Source organism: Pseudorca crassidens, chromosome 15 (genome assembly GCF_039906515.1).
Source record: "Pseudorca crassidens isolate mPseCra1 chromosome 15, mPseCra1.hap1, whole genome shotgun sequence".
In the NCBI taxonomy this organism is placed as follows: Eukaryota; Metazoa; Chordata; class Mammalia; order Artiodactyla; family Delphinidae; genus Pseudorca; species Pseudorca crassidens.
Window position 1 is genome coordinate 19222037 of NC_090310.1, and position 17906 is coordinate 19239942.

General features: G+C 45.7%; 1 protein-coding gene across 4 annotated transcripts in view; it reads right to left on the reverse strand.

Annotated features, from left to right (window-relative positions):
* SLC5A11 (solute carrier family 5 member 11) overlaps nt 1-17906 on the reverse strand; it is a 52323-nt gene that overhangs the window by 16523 nt on the left and 17894 nt on the right. For 2 of the 4 annotated variants that reach the window (XM_067706347.1, XM_067706345.1), the window contains exons 4-8: nt 16297-16401; nt 15037-15096; nt 6670-6774; nt 5416-5521; nt 2658-2738 (exon numbers count right to left, since the gene is read on the reverse strand). In XM_067706347.1, coding sequence (XP_067562448.1) covers nt 2658-2738; nt 5416-5521; nt 6670-6774; nt 15037-15096; nt 16297-16401 — 457 coding nt within the window. The remainder of the gene's footprint in view (nt 1-2657; nt 2739-5415; nt 5522-6669; nt 6775-15036; nt 15097-16296; nt 16402-17906) is intronic. The other 2 variants (XM_067706346.1, XM_067706348.1) reach the window with 2 other exon arrangements.

Here is a 17906-nt window from a genome sequence, read left to right on the forward strand (position 1 = left end):
GGATTCGGTTTCCTCATCTGCAGGTGGGGATAATGTAGCACCAACCTCATAGGGCTGGAGAAAGACAGTGAGATAATACACATAAAATGCACAGCACCTGGCACAAACGTGTGTTGTCCTTAAAAAACAATAAAGCACTGCAATCTGCAGATAATTTGCTTCTTTTCATTAATTGAACAGATTCAAGGTTATCCCCAAATAACATTGCTCTCACCGGATTACGTTCTGGAAGGTTGTGTTTGTCTTTTTGTTGTTGTTTTGTTTTTTTCTTGTGTTTTATTTTTGGTTTTTTGTTTGTTTCTTTGTTTTTTGGTATGGAAGAGAAGGGGTTGGTGTTACCACTTGAGTTAGGAATGATATGTAATCTGCAGCCTGGCTTATCTTTGCTGAAGGTTGTGGTGAACAGTGGCTACTGGGGGAAAAATATTGTGATGATAAATTTTTGTCATGCTTTTTTTTTCCCTGAAAAATTATTTTGTGGTAGTGGAAGGAAGGGAGGTTTTATTAATAATTGGACCTGGGCTTCCCTGGTGGCGCAGTGGTTGAGAGTCCGCCTGCCGATGCAGGGGACGCAGGTTCGTTCCCCCGTCTGGGAAGATCCCACATGCCGCGGAGCGGCTGGGCCTGTGAGCCATGGCCGCTGAGCCTGCGCGTCCGGAGCCTGCGCGTCCGGAGCAGGCGCTCCGCAACGGGAGAGGCCACAGCTGTGAGAGGCCCGCGTACCGCAAAAAAATAATAATAATAATAATTGGACCTGCCCATCTGAGTGTGTAAAGCACATACATATAGATAATAGCAGGTAGAAAGGCTGAGAAAAGAATCACCCCAGGATGAGTGAAAATAAAGTAGGCAGAGCATCGTAAACTTTAATGTACACACGAATCACCTGGGAACCATTAAAAAGCATATCCTGATTCAGCAAGTCTGCAGTGGTGCCTGGGATTCTGCCCTTCTAATGGGCTCCCAGTTGACACTGATGCTGCTGGTCCCTGGACCACAGTCTGAGTAGCACCCATGTAGGAGACATCAGGGTACCAAATGAAATTTGGAATCCTTTTGGTATAAAGGAAAGTGGGGGATCTTGATTTCAGTCACTTTAATAAGCTCCATTTTAGGTCAGTTTTTCAGTTTCTCTTGGTTTTTTTTTTGTTTGTTTGTTTTTTTGGGTTTTTTTTTGCGGTATGTGGGCCTCTCACTGTTGTGGCTTCTCCCGTTGCGGAGCACAGGCTCCGGACGCGCAGGCTCAACAGCCATGGCTCACGGGCCCAGCCGCTCCACGGCATGTGGGATCTTCCCGGACCGGGGCACGAACCCGCGTAACCTGCATCGGCAGGCAGGAAGGCACAATGTTAAGGTAAAAATTCCTGCCTATACTCTTTGACTCCTGCTCTTAGACTCTTCCCACAAAAGTTATTACCACATTATCTCCCCACTGTCATCACCAGGGAGTGTGATGGGGAAGGAAGGGTATGAGATCTGAAGTCAGTCTGACTGGGTTTGAATCCTGGCTTTGAATTCTAACTTTGTGACCTTGCGCTAACAGTTGGTGCCTTAATTTTCTCATCCAACACAAGGGGTAAAAATAATACTGGTATCATTGGGTTGTTATCAGCATTAAATGATAAAACATCTGGATCACTAGTGTTTTAATACGTATTCATTTATGAACTTTTAATTTTGAGATAATTATAGACATACAGAAGAGTTGTATAAGTAGTACAGAGAGTTCCCATACACCTTCTCCTAGTGTCACTGTCTTACATAAGCCAAGTACAGTTGCAGAAACTAAGAAATTAACATTGGTGCCTTACTATTAACTACAGTATGGGCTCTTCAATTTGCACCATTAATGTTCTTTTTCTCTTCTGGGATGCAATCCGGGATCCCACATTGTGTTTATTTATGTTCCCTCCTTTCTCTGTAGTTCCTCAGTCTTTCCTCATTTTTCATGTCCTTGATACTTTTGAAGAATACTGGTCATTGTAGTGTGTAAAATGTCCTCAATTTGGGTTTGCCTGATGTTTATTTACGATGAAGTTGAGGTTATATATTTTGGCAAGAATGGCACAGAGGTGATGCTGTGTCCTTCTCAGTGTACCATATCAGGAGCTACATACTGGTACGTCTGATTACTGTAATATCAGTTAATATGCCTTGATCGCTTAGTTACAGTGGCACGTGCCATGTTTCTCCACTGTAAAGTGGCTATATTGCCCTTTGTAATTAATAAATATTTTGGACGTGATACTTTGAGACCAAGCAAATATCTTATTTCTTCATAAACTTTCATGCGCTGACTTCAGCATTTATCATTGGATCTTGTCTATAGCAATTATGACTGTGGTGTTCTAATAGTGATATTCTATTTCCCTCAGTCTGTCTTCATTTAGTAATTGGAATTCTCCTGTAAGGAAGACTTTTCCTTTTGCCCCCTTTTATTTGTTTATTTAATTATTTATCCACGTCAACATAGGAGGATCTATTAACGTTTCCTTAAAAAACAGTAAGTTTCCATGATACGCACAGCTCTCTTCCAGCTAAAATGACCATGCCTCAAGCAGGAATCCCCAGCTGGGTTTGAAACAGTGATGAAAGCAGATGTCCGTGCTTGAGAGAGGTGCTGTCATCTACCCAAATGACCCTGGCACCCCACTTACTGTAGCCCATCAGGGTGAGCGCTCCTATAAGCATGATCAGGGTCTGTAGAGCATCCGTGTAGATCACAGCAGCCAGGCCACCTAGTGGGAAGATGAGCACTGAGGTGAGGGTCAGGTACTCTGGGGGAGAGGAGGTACTCTGGGTGCCAGAGGGAACTTGGAATTTCAAGACCTGACGGGGGAGAGTTCCTAGTGTTGATTGTTTGCAAAGATGGCCACAATATCTCCTTCCCAGGTGCCTGCCCATTTAGTAATGTGGCCTTGCTGCTCCTTTCACGTTGAGGTGAAGATTTCTCTTCTTCTTAAATATGGTTTGGCCGAATGACTTGCTTTAACCAATAGATACGGTGGAAGTGATGTTGTGCAGCTCCAAGTCTGGTCCTCAAGAGGCCTGCAGTTCCTGCTCTTGTTCTCGTGTTGCCCCGAGAACACTATGCTTCTTTAAGAAGCCCAGTCTAGCCTCATGGAGCATGAGGGCCACCTGGAAGGAAAGCCCAGCTGACAGCCAAGCTAACCAGCAGCCACCTGAGTGAGACCATGTTGTTCCACCCAGCTGTTCCAGGTACCATCTAACTAGTATAATTCAACCGAGCCAGGTGAGACCAGCAGAAGAGCCACCCAGGCAACGCATGGAATGAATTATGGGCAGAAATAAACCATTAACTCCCTAATGGGGGGTAGGTGGTTAGTTACACAGTAATTTCTAACTGACATGGGAAGTGATGCTTGGGCCATGGTCCCCAAGCTTCGAAGACCTTTATTTAAACATTGGAAAGAGGATGTGAGTACTAGGTATTCAGAGTCTAATAGGCTTCCCAAAGAGGGTCACAGTGGTTGGCCTCAGTGGATTCTTATTGGTCTTGCCACCTAGAAAAATCTTTGTAATGACAATCATGGTAGCAAATCCATCAGCATCTGGACAAAACAATCTTTCCAGTCTCTTCCCTATCCTTTTCTCCTTCCTCTTTCCCTACAGAGAGTGGACACTTATCTGACATGAACAGATTTACTCATGGGTAAAGTCACAGTACACTAAAAAAACCAAACAGACTTTCATGTGGGTGTAGTTCTGTGATTCCTCCTTCTTTGCCCCAGGAATAGGGTCATCTCACAAATGGAGAGAGAACTGGCTTAGCATCTGGCCCCAGTTCTCTGCTGGCCCCACTCAGGCAGTTAGCCTGAGTGTGGTGAGATCCTGAAGATAGGTACCACTGAAACCCACCCACGTCTCTATACTAATGTTTATTGGGCATTTATCACTTACCAGGCACTGCATCTAGTGTTTTATTCAATCACTCACCAAACATCTGGTGAGCGCCCAACCTAGTTCTACATGGTAGGAATACAGAGGCAAACAAAAGCATGCTGCCTGTCTCCTCGGAGCTTCTAGTCTAATGGGGGAGACACCCCCAAACAAGGAAACAGAGAGATAGATTGGCAATTGCGACTAAACCTTTCCTTTCCCTGTGCCCCAGACACGTGGCTTCTGTTAGCGCTGAAAACTCAGCCCAGATCTTTCTGCCTCAGCGGGCTTTTGCATTTCTGAGAACGGGTCACTCTTCTGTCTAGAGCCTCCAGTGGTGTTCCACGGCATTTGGGACTAAATCCAGGCTCATCTGATTTCCTTCGAGGCTCCGGTGCCTGCCCTTTCCTCCACTCCTTTCTCCTCCCATCAGGGCTGCAGCACAGCCGATGCCGGGGTCACCACTGTCACTCCAGCTTGCATGAGTGGCCTCCTCCACAGCTAGACAGGACTCAGCCTCAACACATGTGCTTGCTCAGCTGCAGCCGCCCTGACCCCCCTGCTACTCCTCAAACAAACAACACGGGTTCTCATGTCAGAGTCTTCCCTCTATCTCATTTAAATCTGGTCCACATATCACCTTAGAGAGGCCTTGCCTGTACGTTGGATGGAAAAGAATCCTCCCACCATTATTCCCCATCTTGTTATAACAGTATACTCTGACATCACTTATTGGCTTCCTTGTTCATTGTCTGTCTCCCCTTCCCCACTAGAATGTAAGTTCCTTTGGAGTAAAGATTTTTTCTGTCATGGGAATTCCCTGGGGGTCCAGTGGTTAGGACTGGGGGCTTTCAGTGCCGTGGGCCCGGGTTCAATCCCTGGTGGGGGAACTAAGATCCCACGAGCTGCACGGCCAAAAAGAAAGATTTTGTCTATCTTGTTGCCCGCTATGCCCCATCTCCTAGCATGATGCCTGGCATATAGTGGGTGATACATAGATAGATATAGATAATTTGTGGAATGAGTTACACCAAGAGGAGGCAGAGAAGGATGAAACTGGAACAGAAGATGAGAAGGTGAATATTCAAAAGCAGATACATGTCCAGGTGCTGCACTCCACCAGCCACTCTTCTGGGATGCAAGTCTGAGGGGGAAAGTTGAGGCTCCCCGGCCTCAGGCTGCAGAATTGCAGTGGTTTACGGTCTAGCTTTGTATAGTGTGTGTGACTACACATGCGCAGCAGCTAGTAGGTTCTAATGAATAGTTCTTGAATAAATAAATGGAAAATAGCTTTACGCACTTGCGGTACCTTTTAAAATCCTCCCTTCTATCAGGCATCCCTCTTCCTTTGGACAATGACCAAGAGAAATCGTATTATCTGGGGTGATGGACTGAGGGTTCACGAAGACATGGTCTTAGCACACTGGAACATCAGAAGACGAGCCAGGAAAAGACAGGGTGGCCCACAGCCCCTGCCCACCACCTCTCCCAGAATCACCGCTTGTTCAGTCGTACCTGCAACAGTGTATAGAGCTGTGATGGCCAGCAGCCCGACTATGGCCAGGTAGAGATTTAGGCGCAAAGACTGCTGAATGAAGATGGCACCTGCGTACATGTCTACCTGGAGAGACATGAAGTTGACGGGTGGATGAATGGATGGACGTTTTAGCACAGTTTCCCCAGGCTCAGGCCCTAGCCTTGACTCTGGCAAACACAGAAACATCATATGATGTCCTTTCTTCATCTCTTCCTAGATCAGGGGTCTCAAACGGGAGCCCTACGGGTGATCATGTTTGAGGCTAATACAAGCCTTCACTGGGCTAATACAAGCGCCTCAGTCGTCTTCCTGCTCCTATTCTTCATCTGCCTACTCTCCATCCTCCACACTGCAGCCTTTATCAAATGCCATCACGATCATCTCATCCTCATCAAAACTCTTCAGTAGCTCCCTACTGCCCCCAAGATAATGTTCAAATAAGTTAGAGCTGTATACCAGGCCCTCCATGGTTTGCCTGCCACTTGACCTCATTTTCTTTACTCAATTCATGCTCCCAGACACACTGAAATACACCCTGTTTCCCTAACAAGTCATGTTTTTTCATGCCCCCAAGCGTTTTCTTATTCTGTCCAGCCCTCTGGAATGCCAATCCCCCTTTCTCTACATCCTCCTCAGATGTAACTTTCCTTGGGAAGGTTTCCCCACATCTGTAGCTTCCCACCAGAATGAGAGCGAGCATTGTCCTTCTGCCCTTCACATCTGGAGCTGGCACAGAGTCAGTTATTGTTGTTTGAATTGAATGGAATTCCTCTGCCCACCCCCTCCCCCACATAGGACAAGGTTTCCCCCAGCTCCAGATGGAAGAGAAGAGGGCATCGGTGTGAGTCAGGCTGAGCAGCACGTACTGGAGGCTGCAAAGCATCTGCTCTTGGCCTGCCCATCCAAACGTCAGGGTGGGGCAGGCTCAGTGGGCCATCAGCACATATGATTAATAGTTGATAACTGCCTGATCCCAGGAGGAAGATGACAGACCCACCTGAGGGCTCTCGGAGTCCCATTCAGTGATGGGCACCATCCCAAGATGTTGCTGAAGAAGCTTTGGCAGGAGAAGGGGGAGGAGTCCTTTCCTCTACCTTTTTTCCGTACTTCCTCTGCCCCTGTTTAGCCTTTGCCCCCACCCCTCCCAACTTCCTTGAACCTCCCAGAAGCTTCCTCAATAGGAGAGGGACACCACCAGCTGAGCTTCTCACCAGGCTGTGTCCCCACCTTACCGAGATCTTGGTGAAGATGTAGATAAACAGGTAGAGCACAGCCAGGATGATGGAGATCCTGTTGCCGCCAAAGCGTTTCCTTAGGTATTCTGGCATCGTGGTGACCTGGGGACCAGAGTTGAGATTTTGCCACCCAGCAGCCCTTCTTCCCCCTCCCACCTTCTCCCCAAACTCAGAAGCACAGACGGTCTTCTTGGGATTCTCAATGGGAGACTTAAAAGAGAGAAGAAAATGGAACAAAGGGGTGGGGTGAGGATGGACTGGGGTTCTGTGCAGAGTTAGGTACCCAACTATCATATATCCCAAATGTATACGCCACCCCAATTTTTGCCCTCTCCTGTGTTATTAATGTTATTACATAAAACTTATTAATATAGAGGTTACTATTATAAAACTTAATGTTTTTCTTTAAACCAACTCATGTTTATATTGAAGTAAACTTATCTAAAAAGAAAACTTCAAATCACCACTGTAAATGAAATATCAATCCTAAACTTAAGGGAACCAGCAAAACTATGCACATGGATAATAAAATCACTCATTCATGTTCTATTCTTTCCTGGCAACTTCCTCTTGCACACCAAAAACCCTGGGCCCAGAGCTTACTCATTCTTTCTTTAAAAAAAAAAAAAAAAAAGAAGTCAGGAAAAGTATTGAACAGGTGTTAAATGCTCACTAACACCAACAGGAGACTTTACCCTTGAGCTCATTGAAAGATGATGGAAGAGGAACTAATTTCGCCAGGTGATTCAGTGTAGTTGGCTCCATGTCTAACACCTAAACTCATCTCAAGCATCTCCATTTGTCCATATTCTAACCTTTGGGGAAGTTGCTCTCATGTAACACTTTAGCCACGTTACCAGGAGCAGAGAATCCAGAGACAGCAGAAAAACCAGGGAAGCACTGAATTAGGTCCAGATGGGTGGGCCAAAGCTAGGTGCCATTAACATATAAGGCACCCCAGGGGCTGAGCCATACCGAGGAGAACCATTATTTGGGTGGCATTTTGGGGATAGCATGTCCTTCCCCAGTCTCCTCACTGTACCGCAGACTTGGGGGTTGAGACAATGCCATGTCTAGACAATGGAACCTCAAATGCACAACTGTTCTTCCATGAGGTCCCAGATGTTGGATGGGAAAAGACAGAGTAATGATTATGTTTGCAGCCCCTCGTCCAGGCTGTTGCTGCTTGGGTGTTCCTTAGTCTAACCCAGGGAGTAGACTAATGGGTACCCGATCATGAGCTGATAAATGGCAAACCATCCATCCCAAGGTCAGATTGTGAAGGTAGAAGAAGCTGGGAGTGGAGACTGGGAGAGACTGGATAGCCAGACTTGATTCAAGAATGGTAAGTTGTTGGGGCTTCCCTGGTGGCACAGTGGTTGAGAGTCCGCCTGCCGATGCAGGGGACACGGGTTCATGCCCCAGTCCGGGAAGATCCCACATGCCACAGAGCAGCTGGGCCCGTGAGCCATGGCTGCTGAGCCTGCGCGTCTGGAGCCTGTGCTCCGCAACGGAAGAGGCCACAACAGTGAGAGGCCCGTGTACCGCAAAAAAAAAAAAAAAAAAAAGGTAAGTTGTTAATAGTAGAATCTGGGTACAGTATTCAAGACTATAAGAGTGTCCAGTGTCAAATTATTTCAACACTGATGTAGGTTGGAAATTTTTTTCATAATAAAATATTGGCCAAAAAAATTGAACTCTAGGAATAAATAGACACCTTAAAATTAAAAAAAAAAAAAAAGAAGCCTCTCTTTCCTCCCCCTCTCCCCAAAAGGGCAATTCGGGATTCTGACCCTCATGAGTGGCTTGCCTCAGCCCTCTGATTTGCTGCAAGGCAAACACAGCAGGGATTTTCCAGAAGCACATTGCACTGAGCTCTGACACTCTATCAGGGAATAACACACGGAAAGATTCAATCAAACCATATTGAACGGACACACTCGTGGTGATGGTATGAAAGCTAATTAGAGAGAGTGCATGAGAGCTTCAGCCCATTCAGATAAGTGGACCAAGGAAGATGCTCCTCGAGAGGATTCACTATCTCGTCTGTGAATGACAACCACCAGCTGGTTTCGTTGGGGAGCAAGACTCTTATCATTGGCTGACAGGTTTTTTGGGGTTTTTTTGCGGTACGCGGTCCTCTCACCGCTGTGGCCTCTCCTGCTGCGGAGCACAGGCTCCGGACGCGCAGGCTCAGCGGCCACGGCTCACGGGCCCAGCCGCCCCGCGGCATGTGGGATCTTCCCGGACCGGGGCACGAACACGTGTCCCCTGAATCAGCAGGCGGACTCTCAACCACTGCGCCACCAGGGAAGCCCAGAACCGACAGTTTTATCATCAGTTGACCTCCATTACGATCTAGAGAGCCGCACAGCCTGCTACACGCAGGAAGTTTCTAATGAGCTAAGAAAGGAAGGAGGCATGAAAGTCATCAGAAGGCGAGCAGTACTGGTATCTAGAAATCAAACTCTGGGGAGAAACGTGAAGCTAGCTGACAGACGGGAGGCAGAACCTAGGCTGTTTGTCGTCAAGTAGCTAAGAAGGCAATTTGCCAGCAAGCGAGGATGAGAGAGACAGAGACAGAGAGGTGAATGACTGTTAACACAGGAACCACCCTCTGAGTGTTGCTGGGTGAGTGCTAACAGGAAATAAATGCAGCCAATGACGACTGCCCTGAGAGAGGACCGCCCAAGTGCCTTGGTCTTGTGGTTCCTCATCTCCTGGGGGTGCAGGGCAGTGAGGGAACTTCAGCATCTCTCTTACTCTCCCTTGAATCACGTCCAGACAGCCACACTCAGTCCTCATGTAAAACCCCTCCCTCTTCCTCGGAAACCCATGCCATCCGGCCATAGCAACTTCCGCCCACCCCAAGCCTCCCGGGAACACTGTCCAGCAGCCAATGAGAATTCAGCTCCTTCACCGTCTTCCCCTCTTTCTAGACTTTCCCCGAGTCTGGAAGCAGCTTCAAGGACAGTGACGAGCACCCACTGGGACATCTTGTACAGTGTCTTTGTTTAACCCCAACAGATGGGCATTTCCACTCCAGCAACCCATTTCTCTGGCCAACATCCAAACCTCATCATCTCCAGGACCCCATTCACCTCCGATACCCCAAATTTTCATCAGTGCAACCCTTCCGTTTGCTCACTCTGATCACCCCGGCTTTGGGACCTGACCAAGACTTTCAGTCCCTAACTGGTGCCTCTTCTTTTGGGTGTCAGCTCATCCTTCATTTCACTTCCTTCTGAAATCATGGACCCTGCTACTGAGTAATTTCAACAAATATTTTTCAAATACCTACTATGTATCAGGCACTGTTCTAGACACTGGGAGAAAACAGAGATAGTTCTTGCCCTCCTGGAGCTTACAATCTAATGGGAGAGACACACAGTCTAGTGCAGTGGCTCTCAATGGAAGGAAGAGATGTCATACCTCCCCAGGGAACATTTGGCAATGTCGGGAGACACTGCAGCTGCCACAGTTTGGGGGGTGCTATTGGCATCTAGTGGATAGAGATCGGGGATGTTGCAAACATCCTACAATGAACAGACTACCCCTCACACACGTATAAAAACACACAACAAAGAATTATCCTGCCCCAAATGTTACTACTGCTGATGTTGAGAAAGTATAATGGGAAAAACACACAGTCTAATGGGAGAGGCGTATTAATTTAATAATCACAGAAGCAAATGCAAAACGGCAACTGTGGCAAACACAATGAAGGAGGAGACTTCACCTAATCAGAGAGGTTAGAAAGGGCTTCCTGGAGGAATAGTTGCTTGAAGTAGGATTTGGATAGATGATAGGAGTTAACCGAATCACAAAGGAAAAGGAAAACTTTCCAGCAAGAGGGGAAAGCACTGTAAAGGGCTGGGGAAGTAGAGAGCCTGGTAAGGATGAGGAACTGTTAGACCAGTGCCTGGAATGCAGTTGGCATTCAGCTCAATAAATGCTTCTTCAGTGAACAAATAAATGAATGAACTGACAGGAGTAAACTGGTGGTTAGAGAGTAGGGTGGGCCCCTAAAGTGTAGAGGTCATTTTCCATATTCATAAGTAAAACTGGTCTGTAATTTTCTTGATGGGTCATATTGGCGTTATCCTATTCTCAAAATATGGTAGACAAAAATTACTTCTAGGTGGATAATTGACTTAAATGTGAAAAGTTCTAGAAGGTAATATAGGAGAATATCTTTATGACTTTAGAGTAGGAAATATTTTTTAATAAGACATAAAAGATAGTAATTAAGGAAAAATGATAAATGGAACTACATTAAAACTCAGATCTGTTAAAGGGAACCCTCCTACACTGTTGGTTGGAATGTAAGTTGGTGTAGCCACTATGGAAAACAGTATGGAGGGTCCTTAAAAAACTAAAAATGGAGTTGCCACGTGATCCAGCAATCCCACTCCTGGGTGTATATCCGGACAAAACTCTAATTCAAAAAGATACATGGGGACTTCCCTGGTGGTCCAGTGGTTAAGAATCTGCCTTCCAATGCAGGGGATGCAGGTTAGACCCCCTGGTCAGGGAACTAAGATCCCCCATACCATGGGGCAGCTAAGCCCGTGCACCGCAAGTACTGAACCCGTGTGCTCTAGAGTGCATGCACCACAACTAGAGAGAAGCTCACGCGCCACAACGAAAGATCCTACATGCTGCGACGAAGACCCGACACAGCCAAGTAAATAAATAAATATTAAAACAAAACAAAACCAAAAAGATACATGCACCCCAAGTTCACAGCAGCACTATTCACAATAGCCAAAACATGGAAACAACCTAAATGTCCATCAACAGATGAATGGAGAAAGAGAAGAAAGACAAATACTATACAATATCACTTATATGTGGAATCTAAAATATGACACAAATGAACTCATCTACGAAACAGAAATAGACTCACAGACATAGAGAACAGACTTGCGGTTGCCAAGGGGGTGGGGGGTGGAGGAGGGATGGATCGGGAATTTGGGATTAGCAGGTGCAAACTATTATATATATAGAATGGATAAACAACATGGTCCTACTGTATAGCACAGGGAACTCTATTCAATATCCTGTGATACACCATAATGGAAAAGAATATGAAAAAGAATGTATATATATGTATAACTGAATCACTTTGCTGTACAGCAGAAATTAACACAACATTGTAAATCAACTATACTTGAATAAAATAACTTTTTAAAACATCTAAGATCTGTTCATCAAAAAACACCATTAAGAGAGTTAAAAGGCAAACCACAGAATAAGTGGGGAAAAGATATTTGCAACACATATAATCACCCTAAGGGCTTGTTTCCAGAATGTATAAAGAGCTTCTATCAATAAGAAGAAGCTGTATAACATAATAGAAAGGTTGGCAAAAGTCCTAGACAAGTTACTTCCCTAAAGAGAAAGTCCAAATGGCCAGAAAATATATAAACAGAATTTTCAGTGGAAAGAACAGTGAGAGGGACTTCCCTGGTGATCCAGTGGTTAAGAATCCACCTTCGGGCTTCCCTGGTGGCGCAGTGGTTGAGAGTCCGCCTGCCGATGCAGGGGACACGTGTTCGTGCCCCCTCTGGGAAGATCCCACATGCCGCGGAGCGGCTGGGCCCGTGAGCCATGGCTGCTGAGCCTGCGCGTCTGGAGCCTGTGCTCCGCAACGGGAGAGGCCACAACAGTGAGAGGCCCGCGTACCGCAAAAAAAAAAAAAAAAAAAAAAAGGTGTTCACAGCAGCATTGTCCATCATAGGCTAACATTAGGAGCAACCTTGTTTATGTGCATCGGGACATGTATAAAAATGTTCACAGCATGGTTGTCTATCATAGGCCAACATTAGGAACAACCTAAATGCCCACGAAAAAAAGAATAGACAAATATATTGGGGTATAGTCATACTACAGAATACTACATAGCAATGGAAATTAACACACCAGCTACAGGCAAGGAAAGAATGTAACCCCCCCAATTCCATGTATATTTCATTCCAGAAAAGTACAATTAAACCATCTTGTTTAGGTATGCCCAATTAAAACTGTGAAGAAAAGTAAAGAAGTGAGTCCAGTGAAAGTCACTGTGAAAGGAAGGCATCTGTGATCTGCTAAAGGCACGTGGGGGAGTGTTATATTTTGTGTCTTTTTTTTTTTTTTTGGACGCCCCATGCAGCATGTGGAACTTCCCTGACCTGGGATTGAACCCGGGCCCCCTGCAGTGGAAGCAGGGAGTCTTTCTTAACCACTGGACCACCAGGGAAGTCCCTGTTTTGTGTCTTGATCTGGGTGTTCATTTTACAGTAGTTTGTTAAGCTGCACATTTGTGTACCAATTTTCTCTGTGTTTATTTTATTGCCCAATAAAAATAGATTGGGTAGCTTTTTAGCTTTTTTCAGCACTCTGGCATTTATTGTCTAATATGGGCTTAATCTTCTCTCTGAATAAAATGTTGCCCAAAGAATGTCTAGAGTCACAGGAATTTTTTATTGAACAACAGAGCTTGGAGATCCTTTCACAGCAGCACAACTCTGTCAATTTCAGCCCTTTTCACAGCATGATATCCACAGTACAGATGCCCAGTCCCCTAATGAGCGATACTGGGGTTGTCCACAGGTTTTTCTATTACAAACTATAGAAGTCGTTTCAAATCTTCATGCCTCTTATTCACCTTTGATCACACAAATTCCTTCCTCATTCAGCAAATGACACTGCCTTCTACTTCCCAGAGAAAATGGAAACCATCAGCTGAGAACATCTGGCCACCCTACCTATGAATTAACCTACATCTCCACCATCCTTTACTCTTTCCTATACTAGGTGCTCAAGAAATATCTGCTGATGCTTTGGCCCAGAGATCCTCAGTTCCAGTCAGTGTTGTTCTATCCCAGAGATTTTGTCTATGTGGAAGCTAATCACAGGTGGGTATGGGCAGACCCAGGCCCCCAGTCACCAAAAATCGTGCTTTTAGACTCAGTATTATCTCCAAGTGAGGTTATTTACCCCTACATCACTGCCCTTTGCATAAGATTGCACTACTTCTGGTAAGGAGTGATTTTTTTTTTCAATGATTTCTCTGATCATTAAGTAGTTCTTTATACTTTGTGTATTTTTTTAAATTTCTATAATAAAAAGTTAAAATCAGTTATTGCTTGATGAATAACACTATGATATTGTATGATATCTTGCCCTGTGTAGTAGAATGTCTAAAATAGAATTAAGTCTAGATGGTATGAATGACAGAAAGCTGTCAGTAAGATCACAGGTGATTTTTAAGTTTATTTTTATATTTTATTTTTTGGCTGCACTGCACAGAATGTGGGATCCTAGTTCCCCCACCAGGGATCAAACTTGCGCCCCCTGTATTGGAAGCATGCAGTCTTAACCACTGGCCTACCAGGGAAGTCCCTAGAAGTGATTTTTTTAACTACTTTGGAAGCATGGAGTCTTAACCACTGGACTGCCAGGGAAGTCCCTAGAAGTGATTTTTTTAACTACTTTATTTTTCAAAAAGTCTAAAGCAGCATTATTTTGTAACAAAAATTTTGACATATCACATCAGCCAGAAATAACTCAATTATTATGGTTTTGGGTACAAAGGAAGAAAAAAAATCACTGAATCGCGCGTGAGCACGTGTGTGTGTGTGTGTGTGTATGTTAAAAGCAGTAATATGTTGTGGCTTAAACATTTAGAAAAGACTGTGATTTTTACATTTGTGTCTTGGCATTAAAAAAATTTTTTTGAGCCTACGTTTCTTCCAGCTTCTGAAAGCCCCTGCCCCCCATGTATCTTTGATGTCCATCACTAGGTGGGAAATGCTAAGGACAGGGTTCCTAATTGTCTCAGCTGTGCATCATCCCACGCTAATGCTGGGACCTCTGAGGGACTAACGCAGAGGCCCCCAACCCCCGGGCCGCAGACCAGTGCCGGTCCAAGGCCCATTAGGAACCGGGCCGCACAGCAGGAGGTGAGCAGCGGGCGGGCCAGCGTGGCTTCATCTGCCGCTCCCCATGGCTCCCCATCGCTCGCATTACCTCCTGAATCATCGCTCACGTTACGGCCTGCACCATCCCCACCATGCCCCCTTCCCGTGGAAAAATTGCCTTCCGCGAAACCAGTCCCTGATGCCAAACGCACTGCAACGGAGAGTGGCCCCCGCTCGCCGCAGCTGGGGAAAAGCCCGTGCGCAGCATCCAAGACCCAATGCAGCCAAAAATAAATTAATTAATTAATTTTTTAAAAAAAAGTTTGGGGACCGCTGGTATAATGGATGTCCACAGGCAGGAGGGAGGGAAGGATGCTGGTGGGAGGGAGGGAATGCAAAGCTGACCCTCCCAAAGGGTCTTCCTGTTCCATAGCACCTCAACCCCCCTCAGACTCACCTGACCAGCGATGTAGATAGGGAGGAAGATCCAGGCCAACATCAGCACGGAAAATAAGCCCTGCCGGGGAAAAGCGGAATCAGGATTCAGCTCCCGCCCACACTGTGATGCCAGCGTGGATTTCCCCGTGTCCAGAGGGAACCCGGCCTCATCTGCCTCTGCTTCCATCTCTTACTTACTGAGTAGCTCACCCTCCCTGGGCTGTCACATTTTCGTGTTTAAATAGGACACAGGGATGAAGTAGGGCAGAATGGAACTAGAAGCTCTTTGTGGCCCCCAGTGCTGTGTGTCCTAAACCTTGAGTGTCCCCCTTCGTCCCCTTGTCTTCCCTCCCCTCCTTGGGCTGGGGTTAAATCAAGCCTGTGAGTTCAGGCAGGCCACTCTGATGAGTCGCTGGTGAGGCTGGAAGAGTTTATACAGGTCTCTGAGACTCACTTTTCTCACCTGTGAAATGGGAATAACTGCCCCCACTGGGTTGTTGGAAGGAAATCGGTGAGATGATGCTTACTGAGCACTTACGATACACCAGGCATTCCTGTGCACACTTTATACGCATGAATTCCTTTAATCCTCTCAATGACTCGGTATGGCAGGTATCATCATTATCTCTGTTTTATACATGAGGCTCAGAGAGATCTAGTAACTTGCCCAAGGTCACACAGCTTATAAGTTTTAGAGCCCAGATGTGAACCCAGGCAGTCTGGTTCTAGTCTGTAATTGAATCCTGTAATATGATGATGTATGTGGTGTATTTAAGTCTGTGGCACAGAGTAAGTGCTTAAAAAATGTGAGTCATTATGAAAATGAAGATCACTATTAATAAGTGCATCCCTTCCCACTAAGTGAAAATTATCCTGCTACATAGAAGAGTGTGTCTTATCTCTTGGGTATCTGTGGGGTGGCAAAAGGATCAAGAACCACTGAACCACAAAGTTTTGTGATGGGCAATTGATATCTAATATACAGAAACACCCTCCAGTCCCACAAAACCTTCTATCTTCTGCATCGACGTGGGAGAGACTCTGAGCCTTCTTCACACATGTATTTGCCTTATGGGCTCCCATCAAGCAAACACAGGGAGGCCTGGAACTTGCAGATCAAACTGATTTTTGTTAACTAGGGGTGCCCTTGATGATTCCTGTCTGCTTTTTCATAAAGCACCACTCTATTTTTAAAAGAGCAGAGCATGCATACAACTGCTCCCCAGGATCTACCTACTGTGTAGAGGGTGGGCTGTCCATGCCCTGGTAACATACGTACATTAAATTCATAAGCAGTTACAGAAAGGCCCGCAGCAGCACCTGATCCTGCCAGGCCAATGAAATGTCCACTTCCAACATTGCTGGCAAACAAGGATGCACCCACCTGTGGGGAGATGATAGATCAGATCTTGGAGCCAAGGTCTGGTGTAGCTTCTTCCCACCACCAGTTCTTCCCATTCACCAAAGAGACCAAGACAAAAGGAGAAGTGGAGAAAGCAGGCCATCCCTAGCCCATCTAAGCAACTTTTTAGAAATTAGAAGCCTCTTCTTCCCTAAGACTATTTTACTTCCACCTTTAGAAAACTGGCATAACAAATACACATACCTATGATGCCTAAGATGTGAACTGTGTCCCCTCTAGTGTTGTGCAGTGCACAACTTGAACAACTGTATGCAGCATCCCTGGGGGGGAAGGAGGATGACAGGTGTTGTAGAAAGTGCTTCAGGATGAGAATCACGAAGCCTGTGTTATTCCCCAGCTCTGCTTCTAACTTAGCAAAGAAGAGAGCCCTCCTTCTAGTAGAAATCTAAGTGGCCAAGACGGTAATTGATGACCACAATCCCTGGTCTCAGTTGATTGCATGAGACAGGCCTGGGCACCTGGCCCAAGCTGGGCCAATTACATTCTCTCTCCTGGGAATCTGGAACTGGGAAATCATATTTGCTGGTCCCTTAGACTGGGGGTGTATAACCCAGGGAGGTGTGTGTGTAGCAAGGAGATGGGGGAGGTGAGTAGCATGTTCAGCTATGCACTCATCACTGCCACTCTGCTGAGAGAGAGGAGAATGAGGTAGACTTGCAGAGAAAGGCAGATCAAGAGAGGACAGAGCGAGATGGAGACAGAGATAGAGATAGGTGAGGGAAGGAGGGAGAAAGAGACAGAGAGGGAGCTATCTGTGAGAGGAATGTTGTGCCTCCCATTGACTTTCTGGTCGCTGGTTTTCATCTGATTCTATTCAATTGATCTGTCCTTATACCAGTATCACACTCTCCTGATTACTGTAGCTTTGTAGTAAGTTTTGAAATCGGGAAGTATAAGTACTCCAACTTTTTTCTTCCTTTTCAAAATTGTTTTGGCTCTTCTGGGTCCCTTGCATTTCCATCTGAATTTTAGGATTGGCCTGTCAATTTCTGCAAGAAAAGAGGGGGGGATGCAGCTGGAATTTTGATAGGAATGGCGTTGAGTCTGCAGTTCAGTTTAGGGAGTATTACTATTTATGTTAAATAGATACCATCTAGTGCGCCATTTTAATTCCCTTATTGCTATAGCTCAGGCGGCTACAATGTCAAACAATTGCCACTGATTTTTTTTAAACTAATGCCTCTGGGTAAAGGGCTGCTCACACTAGATCATCACTGAGTCAGATCAAGTAAAGACAAGTTGTGCAAGGGAAGCTTTCCAGGGAGCTGCAAGATGGGTAAAAACCTGACAATAATATGAGAATGGGACTTTGAAAGAGATCCAATCCTGTTCTAACCAGTGGCCTTCAAGACTACTGCAGAGCTGAAGAGAAGGGAATGAGAACAGAGCCAGGTAAAACCCCACAAAACTTCCTGTTCTTACTGAGATTCAGCTGTTTTTCTTGAATTAAAGCTCCCTGGATGGAT